The sequence below is a fragment of the Vidua macroura genome, chromosome 16 (assembly GCF_024509145.1).
Source record: "Vidua macroura isolate BioBank_ID:100142 chromosome 16, ASM2450914v1, whole genome shotgun sequence".
NCBI lineage: Eukaryota > Metazoa > Chordata > Aves > Passeriformes > Viduidae > Vidua > Vidua macroura.
In genome coordinates, this window is record NC_071586.1 from 5695284 (window position 1) to 5717338 (window position 22055).

The following is a 22055-nucleotide window of genomic DNA, read 5'->3' on the forward strand; positions in this document are numbered from 1 at the left end:
AAAAGTGATGCGGCGGGTCTGAACTCTCGGGCCAAACCCCTCAGCCGTTTCCGCCGGACGCTGGACCCGGGCCCGGCCGTGTCACAGGGCTCGGCCCTCGGGCCCTGTGCGGCCGCCATCTTCCCCCGGGGCCGGGAAGGGAAGTGCCTCCCGGGCGGGCTCTGCCCCTCAGCGGAGCCGCGGCGGCCGCTGCCACCTCCCGGCACGGCCGCGGACGGCGCCTGCCGGGGCCGCCGGCGGCCGGGAGCGCCGCGCCCGCTCGGGGCGGCCCCGGGGCGCTGCCGGGGGGGCGCGGGCGGGGCCGCCTCACGCCAGGGGCGGGGCCGGGGCCGCGCGAGGCAGCGCACTGCGCACGCGCACCGCGCCGACGCCCCCGGCACGGGGCTGTGACGGCGTAACCAAACCTGCGTTAGCCCCGCCCCCCGGGGTGTCCCGCCTGACGGACACGTGAACGGGCCAATGAGCGTTGGGAATCCCGCACGGGCCGGCGGTGCCGGGGCGGTGGTGGCCAATCGGGCGCTGCGGGCGGGACGGGCCGGCTGCGCGTTCCCAGGCGCCTCGGCCGGGCTCTCAGTGCGCTCGGGGCGGTGCCGGCGCTCGGAGTGTTTGGGGCCGGCGGAGCGACGGGCGGGCCCGGCATGGGGGTGAGGTAGGGCCGGCCCGGCGCACGGAACGAGCGCGGCCGGCTGTCGGGACCGGGTGTACGCGGCGGTGGGACGCGGAGCCGGGCGGAGGATGGAGGACAAGAAGGAGGAGGGCGAGGCGGAGATCCAGGAGCACGGGCCCGAGCACTGGTTCAGCAAGTGGGAGCGGCAGTGCCTGGCTGAGGCCGAGCAGGAGGAGGCGCTGGCGCCGGAGCTGCAGGACGAGGCGGCGGCGCAGCCCGAGCACAAACAGCAGAAGCTCTGGCACCTCTTCCAGAATTCGGCCACCGCCGTGGCGCAGCTCTACAAGGGTGAGCACGGTCGGGGGCTTGGGGAGGGCACAGCTGGGGCGGCTGCGGTCAGGCGGCCGGCGGAGCGCGGTGGGCTCGGGGCCCGGGCAGTGGAGGGTGGGGGCGTCGAGTCGCCGGGGTGGGGAGGTGCCCGCAGCGGTACAAAGGGGCCGAGGCGGCGGGAGGAGCGGCTGCCGGCCCGCGGCCGCCCTCAGAGACGGACGGGAAAACAAAATGGCGAGAGGGAGGGGGAGCCGCGGTCGCGGCCCGGACAGCGCCCGGCGCGGCCTCTGGGGCGGCTCCAGCGCCGGCCCGGCCGCACCCCCTCCCCCGGCTGCCGGAGCGCTCGGAGCGCGGCCGCGGGGTGTCGGGGCGCTCCGGCGGGGGCCGCGCCGGGAGGGTCCGGGCGGCGGGGGCGAGACCCGAGTGCCGGGGAGGGTGGGGGGGGGCCGGGAAGCCCGGCCCTACCGGCGGCTCCCGACGCCCAGCCCCGGGAAGAGACTCCCGACAAAATGGCGAAGCGGGGCCGGGCTCATTGTGCGGCGGGGCCGGGGCGGGGGCGGCCGGGCGCTCCCCGCCGCGCTGGGGGCACCGCGCCCGCTGCCCCGGCCGGGCCGCTGCCCGCCCGCCCCGCTCGGCCCCGATCCGGAGCTGCCTCCGGAAGGTGGAACAAAATGGCGAAACCTAACATGGCCGTTCGGAGCGGGTGACTCCAAAATAAACAGCGTGTGTCCTTCCCTCCCTGCAGACCGGGTGTGCCAGCAGCCGGGGCTCTCCCTCTGGGTCCCCTTCCAGAACGCCGCCACTGCGGTCACCAACCTCTACAAAGGTAAGGGGCTGCCCCCCGCTGCCCCGGCAGCCCTCTGCGCCGAGCCGGGCCCCACTCTGCCTCTTGCCCCGGCTTACTCATAAGTAGGGCCTGTTAATGTCTCTTATTCACCCTGATAAAATCTAACCCGAGACTGCTTCCTGAATCTTGCAGGTTTTCCCTGGTCCACTTTAGCTGACGGTAGCTGAATCTTTTCTGTTGCCTCATGTCAGTGACTCATAAACTTAAAATCTGTTTCACTTTGAGACCCTTGAAAAAGGGTATTTTAACACGTGTCTCTTTCTTGTGAATTCAAGAGAAGCGTACAATGGCTCGTTAAACTACTGAAATTCCCTGCGTTGCTTATATTTCATGGTGCATTAGATGTTGGGGTGTCAGTATAATTCCTTCTCTTTTGTGGTGAAGCGAAGTTGGGTTTAGTGTTCATAAAATTCTGCATAGCTGTTATGTGACAAAGTTTTATCTTCTTGTGGCACTGAGGCTTCTTAAGTAAGCCTCACAGTTTATTTTAAGCACTAGAATGTCATTATGTCTGTGTTCAGTGTGGCTGTAAGAAGGCAGTGTTAGCCAGAACTTTTATAGGAGTGTGCTCTGCATGTGGCTGTGCTTTAGTGCTGGTTTACTGGGTGCTTCTGAACTTTGCAGTTCTTTGGGTTGTCCCAGGAATTCTTGTCTGCAGAAGGATCATTCAGTGGTTTTTACTTTGTTAAAAAGGTTGTGCTAAAATGATACATATCAGTGAAGGCTGAAATTGGCACATTGTGATTCCCATTGTCACTGCCTTCCATTCCAAGGAAGGGAAGCGCTTTAAAATTCCAGATGTTTGTTTTTCTGGCTTATAGTTTGACTTTTTCCCTTGGTCTATACAGCACTATTTGTAGTTCTAACTCTATGCTCCTTCATTTGCCTCCAGTTTTGTCATTTTGGATTTGCTTTAAGCAGTTGAACTTGATGTGTTTGTGATGGGTGATCAGATTTCTGGCAGATGTGGACAGAGCAAGGAGGAAATGTAGGTGCACAACTCTCACTGCCAGAGTCTTGCCTCCTGCAGAAGGTGCATTTGAATGCTGTGTGCATGTGTCAGGTCATGTGAAGGGGCAGCACCTCAGAGCAGGAAGGTGCTGGCCTGAGGGAGTGGGTTACTAGAACATGTCTGGGGACAGTAGTCATTTGAGAATGGTGCTAGAGTAGCAGCAGGTAGTGTTAATAAATTGTCTGGAATAATTATGGTCTTGTCTTTTCAAATGGCATAGCTCTCCCTTACAGCATTTTTAGTATGAATACTTTGGCTGTTTATTTCTGCTTAAAATGTTAGATTACTTGTGCTCTAGGCAAAATGAGCCTTTTTGTTGACAATGATGTGATTAACCGATGAGTAGGTGATCGGGGAAATAAGCTGGAATCTGACTTAGGTCAGAAAAACCAAAAACCAGCACCTGAAACAAATGTTTTCTTCACACTGATCCTAAAGTACCCGAGTTACTCAGGAATGCCGTCTTTCAGTTTTCAGTTAACTTGCAAGTCAGTAGAAATTTGGAGATAACATGGTAGAACCAGCTGAACACTGTCATATCTGACAAGCTGGAGTCTCTTACTGTGAGCTTGCTTTCCCTAGTGGTGAACATGGCTCTTAAAAAAAACTCCTGTTTTTCACATTCTCAGTACTGTTTGTTTTGGAGGACTCTATCAGAATACTGGAGGAATACTTGGTGTGGTGAACTGAACACCACAAACTGCCTCTTGCCTTGTCAGCTGCTTTCTGATCTGATAAATACTTGGATTTTTGAGGCATCATCTTTTTAACAAGAGCAACCCGAGGAATGGTGCATAATGAGAATGCCATGATGTTTTGAATGTCAGCATTTCTTCTGAATATAGATTAGAAGTTTAATATCACACAACACTGATGGTCTTATGTCCTGAATTTCTGGTGCTGGTGATAGAGACTGCATTCAAGGCACTTCATTATCTTGATTGCATGAAAAAAGTGAAGGCATGGCTTTGTGATGTAGGATTTAGAATTTAAGGCCACTGTGGGAAGTTCTAGGTATATGTTAGAATAAGACTTCTGAGCCTACAACTTACCTTGTTTTTATTAAAAAAAAACCTGAATATTTTCTAATGTTGATTTTTGACTTAGTAATTTGAAAATATATGCAGCTTGACTGCTTAGGTTTTGCCAGCTTAACTTTGTAAACAAAGTAGTTGTGGCTTTTACCATAAAAATCTAATCTACCCGGGGTAATGATGCTTGAAACTTCTCTGGGCTGCATCAGCAGTCAGTGTTTGACCTCATACCTAGTTCACAGTTAGCACTTTGTAAAGCATTCTCATACACAAAGAAAGCAGGGTATTGACGTAAAGCCGGCCTCCAAGCCTCAGAAGGACACTCCTGGTATTTCAGGAAGTGATTAAAGGAGTATTTTCAGTTTCCAAGTTGGCTCCAGAGTGTTTGGGCAGCTTTTACTGCCAGTACATTGAAGTCTGGGCTGCTGTGGAGTACAAAATGGCAGGAAGAATAATCTGTCATGTTACCATTGCTTTCAGAAGAATTAGCATTTGTAAATGTAGCCTTCAGATTACAAAGTAGTACAGAGTGGATAAAAATAACAGGTTAAGTGTACTTTATTTACTTGTTTAGTTTATACTCCAAAAGCTCCCAAAATTTAACTCAGCTCAGTTAGAGGTGGTTTTAGTCTTTTGTGTTAGGTTTGAAGTGCTGCTCTTTGGCAGTGTAGACCTCAGTGCTGTCTTTCATGGTCTGTGCAGTGGTGCCTTAGAATAAAAGTCCAAGAATAACATTTAATAGAAGTACTTTTTGGGTTCTGGAGTGTGACAAAACTACATTAGATGTGTACATCATTGTTTGTAAACCAATATTTTGGGATAGCGGTTCTTAAAGAAATACCTTTATCTTCTGGCTTTTGTCTTGGGCTTCATTAATAAAACAACAATATAAAATGCTGTTTAAATCAGCTTTGCCACATTAAAAGCATTCTATGGAATTCAAGTAAACAAAATTGGAGAGGATATGTTCATGCCTTTTAAGGAGCAAGAGCAACATAACAGTACTTTACATGAAACTGAAATAGGTGTTGTCAAAGCTCTGATAGCACACTTATGACTAACAAGATGAGCATAATTGTGTAGTGAACAGGATTTGTCCCACCTGTTACTGTGGTTTGAAACTTACTCAAACTGGTAGCCAGAAATACACTTCCCGAAGTTTGAAAGCAACTTAATACATTGGAGACACAGTTATAACTGATGTGCACAGATGACTAGTTACTTTAACAGAGAGGGAAATTGCATTTTGTAGTAGGATTTATTATAAATAGTGTGTTTAATACTTTTGTATATCAGAATTGCCATGGGATCCTAAATGGAGAAGAAAACTTTCTTAGCCTTTGTAAATGGTATGTTGGCTAATTGAAAGACGTTGGGGACACTTGTGTTCTAACTAGTTTCAAAACTGTGGCCTGTGAATTGCCTCTGCACTTGAAATCCAGCTGAAAATAGAAGAATTTGAAAGAAATCTTGAGTTTTCTGGCAGTTTCTTACGTGTCAGAATGATGAAAAGCAGTTACTCCTTTCTTATGTTAGGGCTTCCTGGCTGTATTGATGCACTTTGTGTGTCTAATTCTGTTGTCCATTGTTTTAAGTATCTTCCTCAGTCTGACAAGCTCTAAGTGTGTTTTTAATGTAAATAAACAGTGCTGTGGTGTTGACCTGAGGTATAGTAAATGCTGTTTAAGTGGTGCTGGAGTTGCTGTTGACTACCTGACTTGTAAAGAAGATGAAATGTTTTGGCTAATACTCTCTTCAGGTTTAATGGAACTCTTCTTTGCTGCTGCAGCCACCTTGGTGCTGCCTTATGGTGTAACCTGTAGAAGATGTAGATATTCTTTCCTGTGGTTGGCAGGAGGCCACATCAGTGCTGTGCCATGCTTTACATTGCTGTGTAACACTAAGAGAACTTTTTTCTGTCCTCTTGCAGAGAGTGTGGATGCCCACCAGCGAAGCTTTGATTTAGGAATTCAGATTGGCTATCAGCGTCGGAATAAGGATGTGTTAGCCTGGGTTAAAAAACGCAGAAGAACTATTCGAAGAGAAGACTTAATCAGCTTCCTTTGTGGAAAAGTCCCTCCTCCAAGAAATTCTAGAGCTCCCCCAAGACTGACTGTAGTATCCCCTAACCGAGCTACTTCAACAGAAACTAGCTCATCTGTAGAGACTGATTTGCAACCCTTCCGTGAAGCCATAGCTCTGCATGGTAACAGTCACTTTTTCAATACTACTTGGTTAAAATTGGGTGGGGGTTCTTAAAGCATGTTTGGCATATGATAATGTGTCATGTACCTGGTGTTCCAGCTGAAGGTATCCCCTTCATTCTTTAAGGGAGCTTTTGCAAGTACAAGGCATGTGTTGGCTGCTAGAAATTTGTATAGTTGAGTATTTTGAATGAAGAAAAGGTACTGAATAAAAATGAAATTTGGGTCTGTAATATTGCAGAGCTGTGAACTCAGCAGTTAAGTATCAAGTCTTGGTAGTGTTTTTGAAGCATGAAGAGACTTGGCATTCATACCAATGCTAAAGTAAACAGAATTCTTGGAAAATGGCAATGCTATGCTAGCAACTAGTTAAATATTAAGATTTGACTATTAGCAAATTTTTGAGGGCTTGGGGGGGAGGGAATTTGATGTCTGTGGCTCTGTCTCTAGCACCTTTGTTAGGCACTGGATAATGCCTAACATTATTCAGCATTCTACTTAAAGTACCCTGGAAAGGGTGTTTTAGTTATACATTTTTTAAATAACTGAGTCCTGTTCAGAAGTTTGTTCTAGGTCACTTTCAGATTTACATGTCTTCCACTGTCATACTGAATTGCCTTCCTTGCCATCACCAGCAATGTTGGGTGTATCTCTTTTCAGACATGAATATTCAGTAGCTTATTCTGTATTGGATTATGGGATAGACAGATGTGCTTTAAATTGCTCTTGAGGTGAGATGAGGCAGTTCACCTCTGGGTTTTATGCCTTCTAAAATTCAAAAGGGTAACAGATACCTTGAGGTACAAAGCCTGGACATTCTAAAAATGAAAATTAAGCTATCTAGAAGTGCAACCTAAATGAAATTTTTATTGTCTGGATATTCTCAGTGGGAGGATAGAATTGATGGGTTAATTAGAAGCATGAATTCCTGAAAATGCAGTCTTGGCTTCTGCTGTGCTGTGACGGCTTTTAAAGATGCCTAGTCCAGACACTGTTACTGTCTAGGTGACAGCCATTTAAACCAAACATGCTTCCCCACTCAGTCACGTTGGTTTTGGCAGTTTCCTGTCTCATACTGGAAGGGGACTAGGGAATTCTGTGCACCACTGTTGCTTACTCAGTGTAGATAAAATTAATTTCATGAGAACAGCTGCAGAAGCTGGCTCTCACTGTGGTGAGCACCCTTGTAAAAATGCTATTCTGAAAATATAGTTGAATCTGTGGAGCTGCATTTAACTGTAAAGGCTCAGTCTCAGGTGAGAGGAAGCTTAGGTATGCTCACTTCAGCACAGTGAGCTCTAAGTAAACTCAGAGGCTTTTTTTTTTTTTGGTAATATGGCTCTTTTTGTGTCCATGTATCATTTCCTAGCATCTGCTTTGTACAGAGGTGGTTTATGGAAGTAACTTCTCTATAGGATGAGGATCTGAACAGTGATGTATAAAATTTCCCATATTTCATAATGTAATGCAGGGTTGTGAGGAAGTTCTGTCCTCTCTAGTGGCACAGCAGGGGCTCAGAATGTACTTTTCCCCTTCATCAGCTGGTTGACAAGATTACATGTCAGTCACCTTCTGGATTAGGTTCTCCTCATATCAGTTTCAATCTGGTCCTTGACACAAATGCTTTTGTACTAATCCTTTAGTGACTAGGCTTGTTTTGGGCCTTATAACTGTTTTTAGGTTATTGCCTACAATGTTTGCATTACTCCAGCTTCTCCCCCTTTCTTTTGTTTCTTTAAGGAAGTTGTGATTAAGCAATCTCATGAACTCATTTCCTATTTATTATAGGGCTTCTCAAAACTATGTTTTGATTTTGAAACCTGCCAAGGATCTTCAGGTGTGTGTAAATTGTCCTCATTAGGCTTGTGCTTATAGTAATTTTTGGCACATTGTTTGAAAGTGCTGCTTCTAAGTATCATGAGGGAACATGAGAACCTGATCATAGTGAGGAGCAGGCCCAGAGGTTTTGAGAGGAGTTTCCAACTGGCATGTAAAGGTGGGAAACTGTTTTGTGCTGGTTGGCTTCCTGGTGGGAATAGAGTATTTCTTTATTTGCCATGTGGATGGGTTGAATTAGATTTGGGGGATAATGCTAAAACTTTGCTGCTTGCAGCAAGACCTCTTATAGTAAAGCAGGGATAGGTATGAATAGCCTATGGCACCAAGTAAAACTCAGTGGAAGCAGAGCTGGCATATTGACTTCTCAGAAATAGGTACTAATATGTGTCTAAAGATCATGGCATTACAGCTTGTTGATCTTCCCCTTTGATGGTGGAAAATACCTCTTTTTTCATCATGTAACCCCTAAATGCATCATAAGCACATCTGAAAATTTTGACAGAAGCAGTGGTAACAAAATAGCTAATAATTCAGTATTTCCTGGAACATCAAACAGAATTCTAAGTGTATGCCCTAGACTAAAACATTAGAGGTTAGCATCCTTTAGGCATCAGTGCAATCTTGAAACTGTATGCTTCATCTGAAAAGAAATATCTTAAAACTGGATTTTTGTCTCCAGCCCTGTAACGTCTAACCTGTATTTTATCTCTGCAAGATGGTTCACAATTTTTTTTTTGACAGGATATTGACCCCAGAATTTAATCTTGTGATACTGATTACCAAGTCTTCCTACTGCAAGAAAACTTGAGAGCAGAAGAGCAGAGAAGAACCTGTTACAGTAGCTAAAAGCAAAATTATCATGACAAAAAGTTAGGCATGAGAATGTTTAAGATGTATGTGATCTCCCTTTTATTTTTAACTCCATGGCACCTATGCTCTGCAGTTGTTACTGAAATCTTTAGTGTTACTTAGTGAGAATGAGACTTTGGAACCTTACTCTCTCAAGAGTAAACTTCGGTAAACAACATCTTCTCCCTTATTATCAGCTTTTCGCTGTTAGCATGCTGATGGGTAACCTTTGAAATATAGCACGGCTGGTGACTTGAACTGTGAGTATTTGAAAAGTTCAAGCCTTTTAGAAAAGCTGAGTAGTTATTTCAAGGTAATGCATGAGGTTTTTATCTGAAGTGCCAGTGCAGTTTTCTGAAACTTTAATGAAATCTCAGTCTGATCTTGGTGTTTTAAGATGTGGTAGTAGAAGATAATACCTTTATTATCCAACATCTCAGTTACAGAGTTGGGTTTTTAACTTCCATTAGTCCCTGAAGTGTCATTGCAGCTAGGGAGAGTATGGATGTATCTTCACTTACTCTCTGGATGTGTATTGACATTTCCAGTTCTGTAAGAGAGAAGTTTCAAATGGCTCAATTACATCAATCTGAGCTAACAGTACAAGATTCCCAAACACTGCCACATGCTCGGCCACGTTGTGCCTGGCTGTAGCTGCAGTACCAAGTCTGGTGCACAGCCCGTGGCCTTCACTGTGGGATGTGCTCCATGTTTCACACACTGTCCTCCCAGCATAATGGGAGAAAATGCTGTGATATGAGGAGGGGCAAGAAGAAAGCTTGGAAAGGTAATGTTGAAATGCATTTGACTTAAGCATTCTTAATCAAATATTAGGTGAATTTAGGAAAAAAATAGGGCAGCAGTACAGTGAGAGAACATTAGTTCTTTTTCTCCTTAGGTTTAATGTTGATGTGTATAATTCATGTGATTTGGTCTCTGTGGGGTAGGGAGAGCACTTGCACATAGAAGTGTGTGACCTGGCCCCTTCAGAGTTTCCACTAGGCCTTCATATTTGCTGCTCAGAATATTGAAGTGCAGTTTAAAATGGGAGCACTTAGCAGAGTGGAGGAGCAGCAGTTGGTGAAAGAGGGAATGGGAGAACAGAGTTCCGATTGGTCTGACACAGTTTGATTTAAAGGCTGTGTGTGTATATATATATATATATATATATATATATATATCTGTGATGGAATTGTGTATTGGTATGTGCTGCTAAAACTTGCTCTTTGAGCCAGTATTATGAAAGAGTGAATATGACAGAAGAGTGACAAGGATCTCTCTGCGTGCCATTTTATATGTATCTGGGGTTATTAACTAATTCCTGCTTTAGTCACACTACCTAAGCATGAATGTTCCTTTTGATACTTCCTGATTAAAACTTCTAGAAACAATAGTTAGTACTATTACTCTGTGGAACAGTAGCTACCCAGTATATTATGCTGTGATAGTGACCTGAATAAGTTGTACATGGGCATGATTGTAGTGCAGATGAAACAGCATTTACAGTTTGTTAGGCCAGTGGTGATAAACTTGATAATTTTGAGTTGACAGTTTAAAGTATTTTGTAATGCATGAAACATACTCCAGTCAAGCATTCTAATATCTTGATAATTTTGGAATGTACTTAGTTATAAATTGGCTAGTATTGGTCACAGCTCTTTCTAATAGTACTCTAAGACCTTCAGAATATAACTCTTTGTAAAATCATTGTCTATGAAATGTCATTTTGTTGATGAAAGATATGACAGCAAAGAGAATGTACTAGGTACTGCAAAATCTTTGAGATACACCTTCCACTTCAAACCTTTCAAATTCAAAAAGGGGTAAGAGCCATGTGGGCCTTCTTAAAGGCCTCTAAGAATAAAGGAGATGTCGCTGGTAGAAAGGAGTGGGAAACTTCAGAGGTGGGTGTGAGATTGTTGGAAAAGTGAAGCCACTTTAGCAGCTCTTTGGATCTCTGTCCTGTTGTATGGACAAAGTTGTGGTTAGGCCATATTAATCACAATATAGAAATTTGAGGTTGGGAAGTGGTATTTGCTGACAGTCGTGTCATCTTACCACTTCCTAGTGTCAGTTACTGCTTTAAATGCTTTGGGAAGAGCTCTGAGTCTGCTGAAAGCTTAAACTTAGAGTAATTCACAGTAAATGGTTTTTCTGAGATTTCCTCTGCCTTGCCACAGCTTCTCGAGGTAAAACTTAATTCTTTTTTCCCTGTTGACCAAAAGTAGATTTTTTTGAGCATTGCAGATTGTTCTCAAGAGATATTGGTTCCATGAAGTGGCATCTTGATATTTTAATATATGCCTTGAGTTTGCTTTGACTTTTCCATGTTAGCTCAATTAGCCAATCCTAATGTGCCAATCCAAACTGTGATCTGAGTGTTTCATTTGGCAGTTTTGTTCTTCTGGATGGATGGGCAGTGCTGTGTCATGTGGCTAACTGCCAGGAGCTGAGGCTGTCACTCAGTCTGTCAGTGTATCCAGCCATGGCTCTTACTGGTACTAAATACCTGTGTGAGTTGCAAAATTAACCTGTAGCTCAAAGCCCATGCTGTGATGCAATATCCTTATATTCTGATCTATAGAAATTAATTCAAAGCTACTCTCCTGCCTTAGACACTAAGTTGGCTTGAAGATTTTAACTTCTAATTATCTCCTGAAGGTTGTTTGTGTATTTAAATGAACAGTGATCCAGCATTACCTGAATACTGGGAAATCAGTGACTGCTTTAGGCATTGCTTGTGAACTTTGGCAGTCTGGTTTAGAATATGCTGCAGCGTGTTAGAGATACATCTTTTAACTGTATCAACTATTTTAAAGAATGCTTGTTACTTGAAAAGGCTCCACTTAAAAACACAGTTGTTGAGTGGTGCCAAAAAATATTTTTTGACATCACAGGTCAGTTTTGGGGTTTATTTAGAATCATTTTTCTTCCCTTACTTGGGCACTAGATGTAGTAAAAAGATGTCAGGCTAAAACTGAATTACTATGTTGCTCCTTTGGTATGAGTTGTATAACAGTAAATGACTGATAAGTGATGTAAATTGTTGACTCTTAAGTGTAAGTAATGACTGAACTTGTGTGGTCACAGCAGTTTGGCTTGGAATAGGGATGTGGGGGGAAATCTCTACAATCAGTTTGGATTTGAAGAAATGTCACCTGTATGCTGTCAGATTTTTTGCAATTTAAATGTACAGGATGAATTAATATTTTTTCTAACGTATGTCATGCCAGTTGAAATTAAACTACTGATGTCTTTGAATTGTGATTTGTTACCTGCCCAAATTGTGTATGTTAGTAGTTTATCCAAGACATGGTATCTGAATTGGCTTTTTATCATACATTTGTCATCAAGTTTAGCTGCATTGCTTTATTTGGTGGATGCATGGGAAATTCTTTTCCTAATGGATTTGAATTTAAGCTTGTCCTTAATCCTGGGAATGCTGTCACAAACCTCATTTCTGAGTTACCTTTACACTAAAACAGCTTCTTCTGTTTAAATACTTTCTGCCATTGTGAATGAACAATGATTTTGCTATTAATAAAATCTGCAGGGTGCCTCGTGGAGTTCATACTGTACTTCTGGGCCCTGTTTGAACACCACTTGGAGCTGTAAGCAAGAGCCCTAAGAAAGAATCTGTGATTAGTGGCTGTGTCTACTGATTGTTGTGTAATGCCAGATCTGTGTAAAGTATTTCCTGTGCTGTTACAAGTTGGAAACTTTAAGTGTTCATTCAGTAATGTTCAATAGAGTGAAGTTGGTTGGGCTGCTCCATCCTGACTTGTGTATCAACCTGCCATTGCTGCGGATGGCTTTTAGACTTCAGCTTCTGAGGTTTGTGGTGACTGATGTTGTAGTTCTAGCAGTCCTCTCTTCCCAGAGCCTCTGAAGTTGCCTATTTGGCCTGCCAGCAGCTGATGGATTGGGTTTTGTTAGGCTTGACTTGTCAGTCAGTGATTTTTGGCTACGCATTTGACAGTTCACAGAGATGTGAATTAATGCACACACAAGATTTGTGATGGCTGGCCAGAGCTATAGAATAATTGAGATGGGAGAAGAGAACTCTTAAGATTTTGAAGGTTACTGAGAGTGGAATCTTCCTGGACAGTTCAACATTTCCTTGTTCTTATTGTTAGAAAATATGCAGATCTATCTTTATCCTTCCTAGGGCCAACAGATGTTTCAGTACTCTTCTACTAATACTGAGATTTGAAAAAGTTATGATAGCAAAGATGTGTGTCTTATCTCTGAGCTCCTGTTTATTTCCAAATACAGCCTGAATTGGAAATTGAGAAGAGTAGTTAGACTTCTGTGTATTTAGTCCTCACTAAATTTATGTTTTAGAATGTCCCACTTCTGTAAAATTGTAATGTTACAGAAGGCAGAGGTTAAATAAGTATGAAAGTTCATGATTGTCTTTTTATGGCCTTGTTTCTACAAGAAATAAACTTCAATTTGAATTGAACACCATTAATCTGAATAGAGACCAAAGTACTTGCAGGGTACCTGTGAACAGTGATTTGTATCAGATCTGTTGATAACAAATTTTGGGTGATTGTTATGTGGTTTTCCTTGCTTTTTCTTCAAGTGCATTTCTGAATTTAATAATACTAATATGTTGGCTGTTAGTGTTAGCCATGAAATAAAAGTTTGTATTTATAAACTAGCCGTGGTGTACACCTGTCTGAGACCTGCTGCCATACTGCAGTTTCCTTCAGGGAGTGAAAGGGAGCATGGTGATGGTATTGACACAAGACCAGGTCAGTTCAACTCGAAAGTCCTTCGCAGGGCTGTGTAACTCTGGTTCAGTGTGAAGCCTATAAACTGAATTATCTGCTCTCGAGTATGTCCCTGTTCTGTATAGAATGTCTTGCCTTGTGGAGTTAATGTTTTGTGAGAGTGTGCTGTTACATCCTGGTGTATAGGCTCACTTTTAATGTCAGAAAAAGCAGTTCTGGTAATTACTGGATTACACGGACTGAAAGCTGAGAAGGTGTGCTCTGGACTGGAGTGGTACAAATAGCAGGATGAAGTGTCTTTAAGATCTCAGTGGAATTTGGCTGAGTGCGATCCTGTGTGGCACACGTGGGAACTGAACTTTCTGTGCTGTCTGACTGAAGCCCTTTTTCTCTCTCTCCCCAGGTCTTAGTGGTGCAATGGCTAGTATAAGTGTTCGCTCGAGTACCCCAGGCTCGCCTACTCACGTGAGCAGTGGCTCCAATGCTAGTCGAAGGAGAAATGGACTCCATGATGTTGATTTGAACACTTTCATATCAGAAGAAATGGCACTCCACTTGGACAATGGTGGAACTAGAAAGCGTACCTCAGCCCAGTGTGGCGATGTCATTACAGACTCACCAACTCATAAACGCAACAGAATGATCTAAACTGCAAAAATTTCAAACCCACCATGCTGCTTGAAAGCCACTTGATCCTCAGAGTACTATTGAAAAGGAAACATGAGGCCATCTTTCCATATTCACTGTTTAAGACAAAGAATTCAATAAATGCCATAAAGGAAATTTTAGATATTACATTAGATGCCTCTTGTAACTGCGGCTTTCTTAAACTATATTCTTAGCAGAGGACATCAGATATTGTGTAGTAGTTAGCAAGATCATCATAGGCGAACATGTATCTGTTCCAAGGCTAAAAGTGACCTTACTTGTATTATTAAAGGGAAAGGAAATTTCAGATGTTTATTTGGCTATAGAATTCTTTTTTTTTTTTTGATCCTTTATTTCCTGCTTTGAGTATTTGCTTAAACAGTATTGCCAGTTTGACTGAAATTGTCTACAACATGACTTGGCATCTTTGTCAAAACTGCAGGCTTCCATTTTTGCAGCACTGTACCATGCACCTAGTTTCTGTATAGTAACAGTGTGCAAGTTATAAATATTGGACTGTACCCTTTTTAGTTTTAAAAGCAGTTGATAATTCTGGTGATTGTGTGATAATGTAAAGAGGTGCTATGATGGTCATGCAATTAATACTTAATATTGAATCAATACAAGGATCTTTATTGGATTCACTTTGTGTGTTCTAGTGCTCTGAAGTAGCAATATTAAACTTCTCCCCAATTAACTTCATAGGCTTTTAAATCAGTTTGAGAAAATATATGTACTTATTGGTATTATCCTTGTGGTAATCATACACAGTGCAGACTGCACCAGTGCTGACCTAAATTTAGAGAAAAATGTCCTGTAATTGGAAAATAGGCTTTTCTGTTCAGTATTAGTGAAGGGTAGGTTTTGTGTACACCCATATCCTATTTTACATTTCTTGTGAAGTAATTGCCCATTGCTGGGGAGGGGTGGGAGGAGAGGGAATGTGGGGAATAGTTGGAAAAGGGGTGTGTTCTAACAAGTAAGACTTCTGGTCACATGTGGAAACTTGGACTAACTTAAACAAAAGTCTGTGATGCCATCCCCTTCAGGAGGGAGTGATGTGCAGGTTCTGTGAAGTGCTAAGAAAATAATTTAAAACTGGAAGTTGATTATAAAACTCTGGATAAACATGCTGTAAGCATGAATTAAAAAGGATAAATGGCTTTCTTTTTGTGTTTAGCTTACATTCATAGGATTGAACTCTGGCTGCCGTAACTTAAGCATAGTCTAAAACTGAACTAGAGATCAAGACTGATCTGCTGCAAATCTGTTTCAGAGTGGGGAAGGACAGATGTCAGTCTCAGAGTGTCCTGACTATTTTTATATGTAGAGGGAGGAAGTGTTTGGTGGAGAACTCTGGCTTTAGGGCCTCTAAATCTCTGCCTTGGAAAGGGATAACACAGGAAGTATAAGAAAATTAAGAGCTCCAACTCTGCACGTTGAGAAAGGGGTATTTAGAGAGGTGGTGTGCATGCTTTAACTGGAAGCATAGGCTGATCCTGGGATTAAATGTAATTATGCTAGATTCCCAGTACTAAAAACTGTGGTTTCTGATGAAGTTAAGGCACCTTGAGCTCCATGTTAATACACAGCTCTTCAAGACTTTTGCTTACGTGCTTGTAGAGTCAGATCTCTTTTGTATAATCTTTGCTGTTCGAAGCAGACTTCACGGTAGGTTTGCCCTTTATACTCTCTCATGGATGTCTGTAGTCAAGGCAAGACAGCAGTGCTGTGTGAGATACTCAAGGCTCTCTACTTGAGCCTTATTTCCTTGCCTTGTGGTGCTTCCATCACATTTCTTTACACTGAAGAGCCCTTGAAGATGTCAGTAGTTGCACAGTACTGTAGAGAGAGGCTCTGTAGTTCATGGACAGCTGTCAGGACTGTCCAAAGAAAAGTGCTAAGAACTGCTCCAACCCCCACCTGTGTTACATAGCTGAACTTGCACATCACTTGAAGACTCAGTATACATTATTTTCAGCTACTGCTATTAACTACAATTCATAAGGTTTAGTTTATGTAAGATGTTAATACTGCATAAAGCTCGTTTCTTTTGGAGACTGCATTTTCAGCAAAGATTTTGAAGATGGTATCTGAATATACATTAGTATTTATTAGACTATTGGCAGAGGGATTTTTCTGTTCTAAAAGAAAGGTGGAGTCCTGAATAGAAAGGACAGGTGTGAGAACCATTCTTCAGCTCTTCTCTTTATTTTTTAACTGGCTTGTACAAGTAAGATGCTTATGCTCTGCAACTTCTAACACACTTTATTCTTGGTGTGGTAAAGGTGACATCGTACTGGTATCAGTCCTGCACTCAGGGACTGAACTGTAGCAGTGCTGCTGCTCTAGCCCAAATACAGAGCCTGTTCAAATTATTTTTCCCCTTTCTTGCAGTGAAATAAATAAATCCTGTTAATGCTCTGAAGCATTAATTCAGTCTATTACCATCTAAAACTAAATTTGTCTGGCTTCTTATTTAATTTGTGCCATTTTTCTTTGAAAGAAAGCAGACTTTGATATTAAACTGGTTGCATTATTTTTTTTTTTTTGGCTTGTATCTTAAATATTTGGCAACTTTTGATTGTTTTTCATTTAGCCCCAACTGTTGTTTGTTCTTTAACCTCTGCCAGAGTGATCAAAAATGCATGTATTCACCTGATAAACACAGGAGAACAGGTTGTCTCTAAAAAAAAAAAAAAAAATAAAAAAAAAAGTCCAGTACCTGTTGCTTTGAAGACTATTTCTTGTGCCAGTGTAGAAAACTGATGTTCTGGAAATAGCTTTCAGCTATATCCAAACTGTAGCTCCTGGAGCCAGAAGTGAGTTGATTGTCAGTAAGGAACACTGACTGGAGAACTGTTTAGTTTGGTAAAAATGGTGCTTACTTTTGCTTTCTCCTCTGAGTCGTGCAGTTGCCCGGTCTCTTCTCCGTGTACATCCAATCGAACCTGAATGTGCGGCAGTTACATAAAGTACATCCTGCACTGAAGCTACTGAGCTTGGCTTGCTTATTAATGAAGTAAGTTTTAAATGTTCAATTTAAATCTATATTACAATAAAGTCATGCAAAAATGATTTTGGTTGAAATTGAAGTCCTGCAGTTAAACTTACTTTCAAATGTGGTTTACCCAGCTGGAGTAACAGAAACTCTAAGTCATAATAAACCTAATAAAAAAAATACAACTAATCAGGCTGCTTCGTAGTTCTTTTAAGTTTCTGAATAATACAATCCAATAATCGCAGACAAGATGTGATTAGTGTGAGCTGACAGGCTGCCTTGGTTGTGCAGATCAGGACTTTCCTTGAATGCACTTTGGTGGTAGCTGTTTGGTGTAGCTTACACCAAACAGGGTTTAGTTTTGTCTCCTTTGGACTAACGATGGTACAGAAAATTGGGGTGTACTACATTTGTACAAGATGTTCTGCAGACTTCAACATCACTAATACTTAAAAGAAGCATCTTAAAGAGATTTAAGTGGCATAGTTTAGGAAGTTAAGTGGTGTTGACTTCAATAGTAGAGCTTTCCAGTCTTTTGCAACAGACTCTTTGGACTTAAGTGAAATCAGGCGCTTTAATTAGCGGCATTTTGTGCTTCATGTGGGTGTCCCTAAACCTGGAAACTATTTTCCACTTGCTTTATCAGCAGGTTTTAGAATTCCATTATGAAGGAAAGCTTTATTTCATAGGGGCTTTCAAGTTTAAAAAGTATCTTTTTAATTAATGTTAACATTTTTTCACTTACTTAGCCACCAAAGTGTTCCAGCAGGAATTTAGAAAGATTCTTAAATGGCTTCTAAAACCCAGCATCTTTCAGTTATTAGCCTAGAGCTAAGTAATCCTTTGGCAGAGATGAGGAATGCACGCCTGGTGTGTTCTGTGGGGTGCTCTGCACCAGGTGGGGCTGATGTGGTTGTGTGGGGTGGCCACAGGGCCCTGTGGCTGCTTGTTCAGAGCCTCTGGTTGTGCAAGGTCAGGGGGAAGGCCCTGGAACTCCTTGTCTGAGCCTGGGGCTCCTGGGGAGAGATGGAACCTGGGCAATTCCCCCAGAGCCCTGAGCCAACACTGGTGCTTTGTGCTGCCCTGCTCCCACTGGGCCCTCTCAGACTGTCCCAAAAGGATAACGCACACAGGCTGTGTGAATAAACCACCTGGGTCCCTTCTGTGTAGGAGGCAAGCATCACCTGGCTCTGGGGTTTTGTAAAAGAGATGGAAGCCAGATGTTCCTCAGTGGCTGGTGAGATTGCAGCATTTCCCGTGTGACTTCGGCTGGTGGTGCTGCTGTCCCAGCAGTTACCAGGGGCTGTGGAACACCAGGACTGTTCATTGGCCACAGTGGGATGTGAAGGGGGAGTGCACAAGGTACCAGGATCTCCTTGGAATCTGCTGTGAGCCCTTTGGGCAGACACTGCCTTGTAGAAAACCTTACAATTCAATATTAAATGCATCAATATCAATCAGCTGGTTAAAACAGCTTGTAAGACCAGTCTTAATCATGCTTTGTAATACCTCACTGTTCTTCTATCAGATTTATTTTAAGGTGAAGTTGTCTCTGGGTACTAGAGAACAGCAAGCTGGGCATGAAGGGGAATCCTGGGGTCCCTTGTTGGTGTTGTCATGGAGTAACAACATTGCATCTTAGAAAAACTCACAATGCTTTTCCAGCTGTGAAACTCAAGCCATAGGAATTTTTTTTGGTACTTTGAACACCTGGTGTGTTTTTTATAAAATATCAAAGCAGAAGATACAAAATGTTTGCATTTAAAGTAGGTGTGCTCAGAACCTTGTTCTGTTTCTGCTGGAGTTCTGAGAGGGCCACATCCAGCTCCTGCCCATGCAGCCCTGTGTACCTTTGCTCACAGAACAGGCCAGTGCTGCCCAGTCCAGAGGTTAGTTTGTTGTTTTTCTGGGCATTCCCATTTTTATATTGCTGTTTAAACTTAGCTTTCTTGTTTTGACGTGAACTCCTTGAGTACCATCTATAATGGGGTATGCAAGATCAAGATGGGGAGAAAATACCAAGTTCTGCTGTTTAAGTGAGAGATTACTTGATCTCATGTAATTAATAACTCATAGTCTCTAGTGTTACCTCTCTGCAAGATTATGGTCTCTACATCACTTTCAAACCACAAAAATATGTGCATCTTTGGTATGCTTTAGGCCAGTCTTGTGGCTGTTTTTAAAAACACCTGCTGTGCTTTTTTGAATATATTTCAAATTTCAATGCTCTGGGGAGAGAGCTTCGCCATGAGTTTGCAAGAGTGATATTGCTATATCTATTTCATGGAGTACAGCTGAAGATAACTAATGCTGTCTTCAACAAAATGTTCTAACACCTGTTTTCCTCTGAAAGCAGAGGAAATAACACCTGTATTCTCTCTGAAAGCCCCAACAAAAAGAAATACATGGTTTATGTGTAGAGGTGAGTGAACTTCTCAGCTGAGGGGGACCATCTTCTAGATACTTGCATTGAATGCTCTGCCAGTAATTCTACTGTTTTTTCTACTGAGGGAACTATAATTTGTATTTTTGCTTTCATCTCTAAGCTTTTCTGCTGAAAAAGCTCACTCAGTGAAACCTATTTTTTTCCTGGCTACATTTAAATTACTTCCTGTGAAAGAGCATCTGTGGTCTCCCATGGGGTAGGCAGGCTTTTTTCCTCTCCCTGGAGAAACTGTTGTCCTTAATGTGAATCACTGAAGATGCGTGTCTTACTGCTAAAAGGAATTTTAAAGTCTTTCATTTGAGTGATTGCGGTTTTCAGAGCAGGAATCTGCTGAAGATATGCTGAATGTTGTAGCTGTAGAGGCTTGTGTGCTTCCAGATGACAGTGCAGGGATGTAGCTCATTTGGAGTCTGAGATTATTAATTAAAACCTGATTTGTCTGCAATTCCTTGCTCTACAACAGCTTCTGAGGTAGTCTTGCCAGAATTCAGAATTCCTTAGGCCTAGATGCATATCCCAAATTATGAACAGTTCATCTGTCCTGTGTAGAAATTTTCCAGAAAAATGGATTCTACATATTTCAATTTCAACAATTGGGTCTTTAATACCTTCAACACAAGACCTAAGAGTTCCCTCAGAGTAAGTCTCCAGGTTGACTTGATCTTTCCTGATTGACCCACAAGCCTTGTCTGCATCTGGTTTTCTTCCTCCCGTGTGTGACCCTACCCAAGAAGCTTCTCCCTGTGCTGAACACAGCCTGTCTGAAGGGCCAGGTGTTTCTGGTAAGTGCTTTTACATAATTTGTGGTGGTTTTTCCAAGTTAACATAATCATGGATTGCCTGCAGGTTGTGGGGCTTCCAGCCCTGAAGATACTGCAGACTCCATCCTGTTCTTGGACCTGCTTTGGGCAGAGATTGGAGCAGGTAACCTCCCAGGCTCACTTTCCACCTGAATTAGTCTTAATATTTTCTCTCTCCTGACCTTCTCAACACAGTTTTATCTGTGAGGGGGTAAAGGGCACTGCTGTCCTTGCTGCCAAGCCATATCTGCTGCTCAAAACACTGACCACTGGCAAGAACAGATGGATTTTCCTTTCCTATGAGGCACATGCTCCTCTGGAAACTTAAAGGTTGTCATCAAAACTGCAACAAAAGTACAGGTAGCCCTTCAAAGCAGAAACCAATCCCAAATTTGACTATGTGGATTTCTTGTCTCCATCTTGCACATTTCATGAGCTTTGAAGGAACTGGGTGGGTTTGGGCTGGATTGTGAAGCAGGTGTGTGCCGAGTTTGTGTTGCCTGATGGAACCATTGCCTGCAAAGGAAGAACATCTGACAGACCCTGGTTTTGATAAAGGCATAAAAATGCCATTTTGTAAGGGCTGAAATTCCAATTAAAAGTTTCTCAGTGGTTCTGAATTTAGGCCAAGCCAGTGAACTGGGGAGTGAAACGTTGTATATGTTGGATTCTGTGAGTGTGCATTCTGATGTGATTTGATATGGGGGAAAGGGCAGAACACTGAGGATTAGATACACTGTCAGTTAAGGCTCTAAGTGTTATGTCCATTTCTTCTATGACTTATGGAGAAACCCTAACCCTGAACTTACACCTGTTACAACTTTCTACTTTCTGGACAGTGTCTCAGAAAAGCACCCAGTGAGCTGTTGGCTTCTTGAAATTGTTTTACATAAACCTGGGATATTGCCTGAAAAGTAGACCCCAGATTAGTTATTCTGTTTCAGCCTAAAATCACTAGAAATTCACATTTTTGGAAGTTGTTCCAATGCCTGAGTGAGCCCAGACTATGCACAGATGATCAGCAGAAGATGCTGAAAACCAGAAGGAATAATGTGATGTGCAAGAGGCGATACAGGAGCCTTGGAAGGTAAGGGGATTTTCCTGTGGGCTCTCATTGCCCTCAGCTGCAGTAGCTCTGGGCTTAGGCTGGATGGAGTAGGTTTGTGTTCCTGTAGGTTTGTGTTCCTGGTTCAGCATTGGCTGTAGTTGCCAATGGATGACTTGGGTGACTTCAAAAAGTCATTTTTACAGTGGTCCACATGCAGTATTACTTAGAGCTATGCAAAGCCAACTGGCCTAAGTTCCCAAATAAAGCCCTGATGCAATGGTATGGAGGGGAATCCTCTCTCCTTTTTAAAGTCTGTGGCTTTGCTTCGTGGTTCAGGCTCAGTGGAGGCATCTCTGTGTCACAGGGGATTTCATGGGAGTGATGCTGATGCTTTAAAATATCTCCCAAGCTTTCTAAAGCAATGCAAAGAGACCTTGGGATTATTTAGATGCTACGCCTAGTCCCTTTATCCCTTTGAAAACCAGTTCTTCAGCAAACAAAAATAATTCCTCAGGTGATTCTTGCCAGTGATTTTGCAATGTTCTTTGTGAAACAAAATGCCCAGAGTCAAGTAACAAGTGCTGTGCTCACAGGCAAGCAGGTGAAGGCTCTAAAAAGTGGTGATCTGCTGTTGCTGCACTGAGAATCTCA

At 43.0% G+C, this 22055-nt stretch overlaps 1 protein-coding gene across 3 annotated transcripts; it reads left to right on the forward strand.

The window, feature by feature from the left end:
- The first annotated feature begins 510 nt into the window (after positions 1-510).
- HAPSTR1 (HUWE1 associated protein modifying stress responses) lies at positions 511-14416 on the forward strand. 3 transcript variants are annotated; one of them, XM_053991837.1, is made up of 5 exons: positions 513-955; positions 1683-1763; positions 5761-6036; positions 13390-13482; positions 13865-14416. In XM_053991837.1, the coding sequence occupies exons 1-5, from the start codon at positions 736-738 to the stop codon at positions 14107-14109; spliced, it is 915 nt and encodes a 304-aa protein (XP_053847812.1). In that variant the 5' UTR covers positions 513-735; the 3' UTR covers positions 14110-14416. The 3 variants fall into 3 exon arrangements, with proteins under 3 accessions (XP_053847813.1, XP_053847812.1, XP_053847814.1); XM_053991838.1 differs by lacking the exon at positions 1683-1763 and having other exon boundaries at positions 511-955; XM_053991839.1 differs by lacking the exon at positions 13390-13482 and having other exon boundaries at positions 516-955.
- Positions 14417-22055: the final 7639 nt, after the last annotated feature.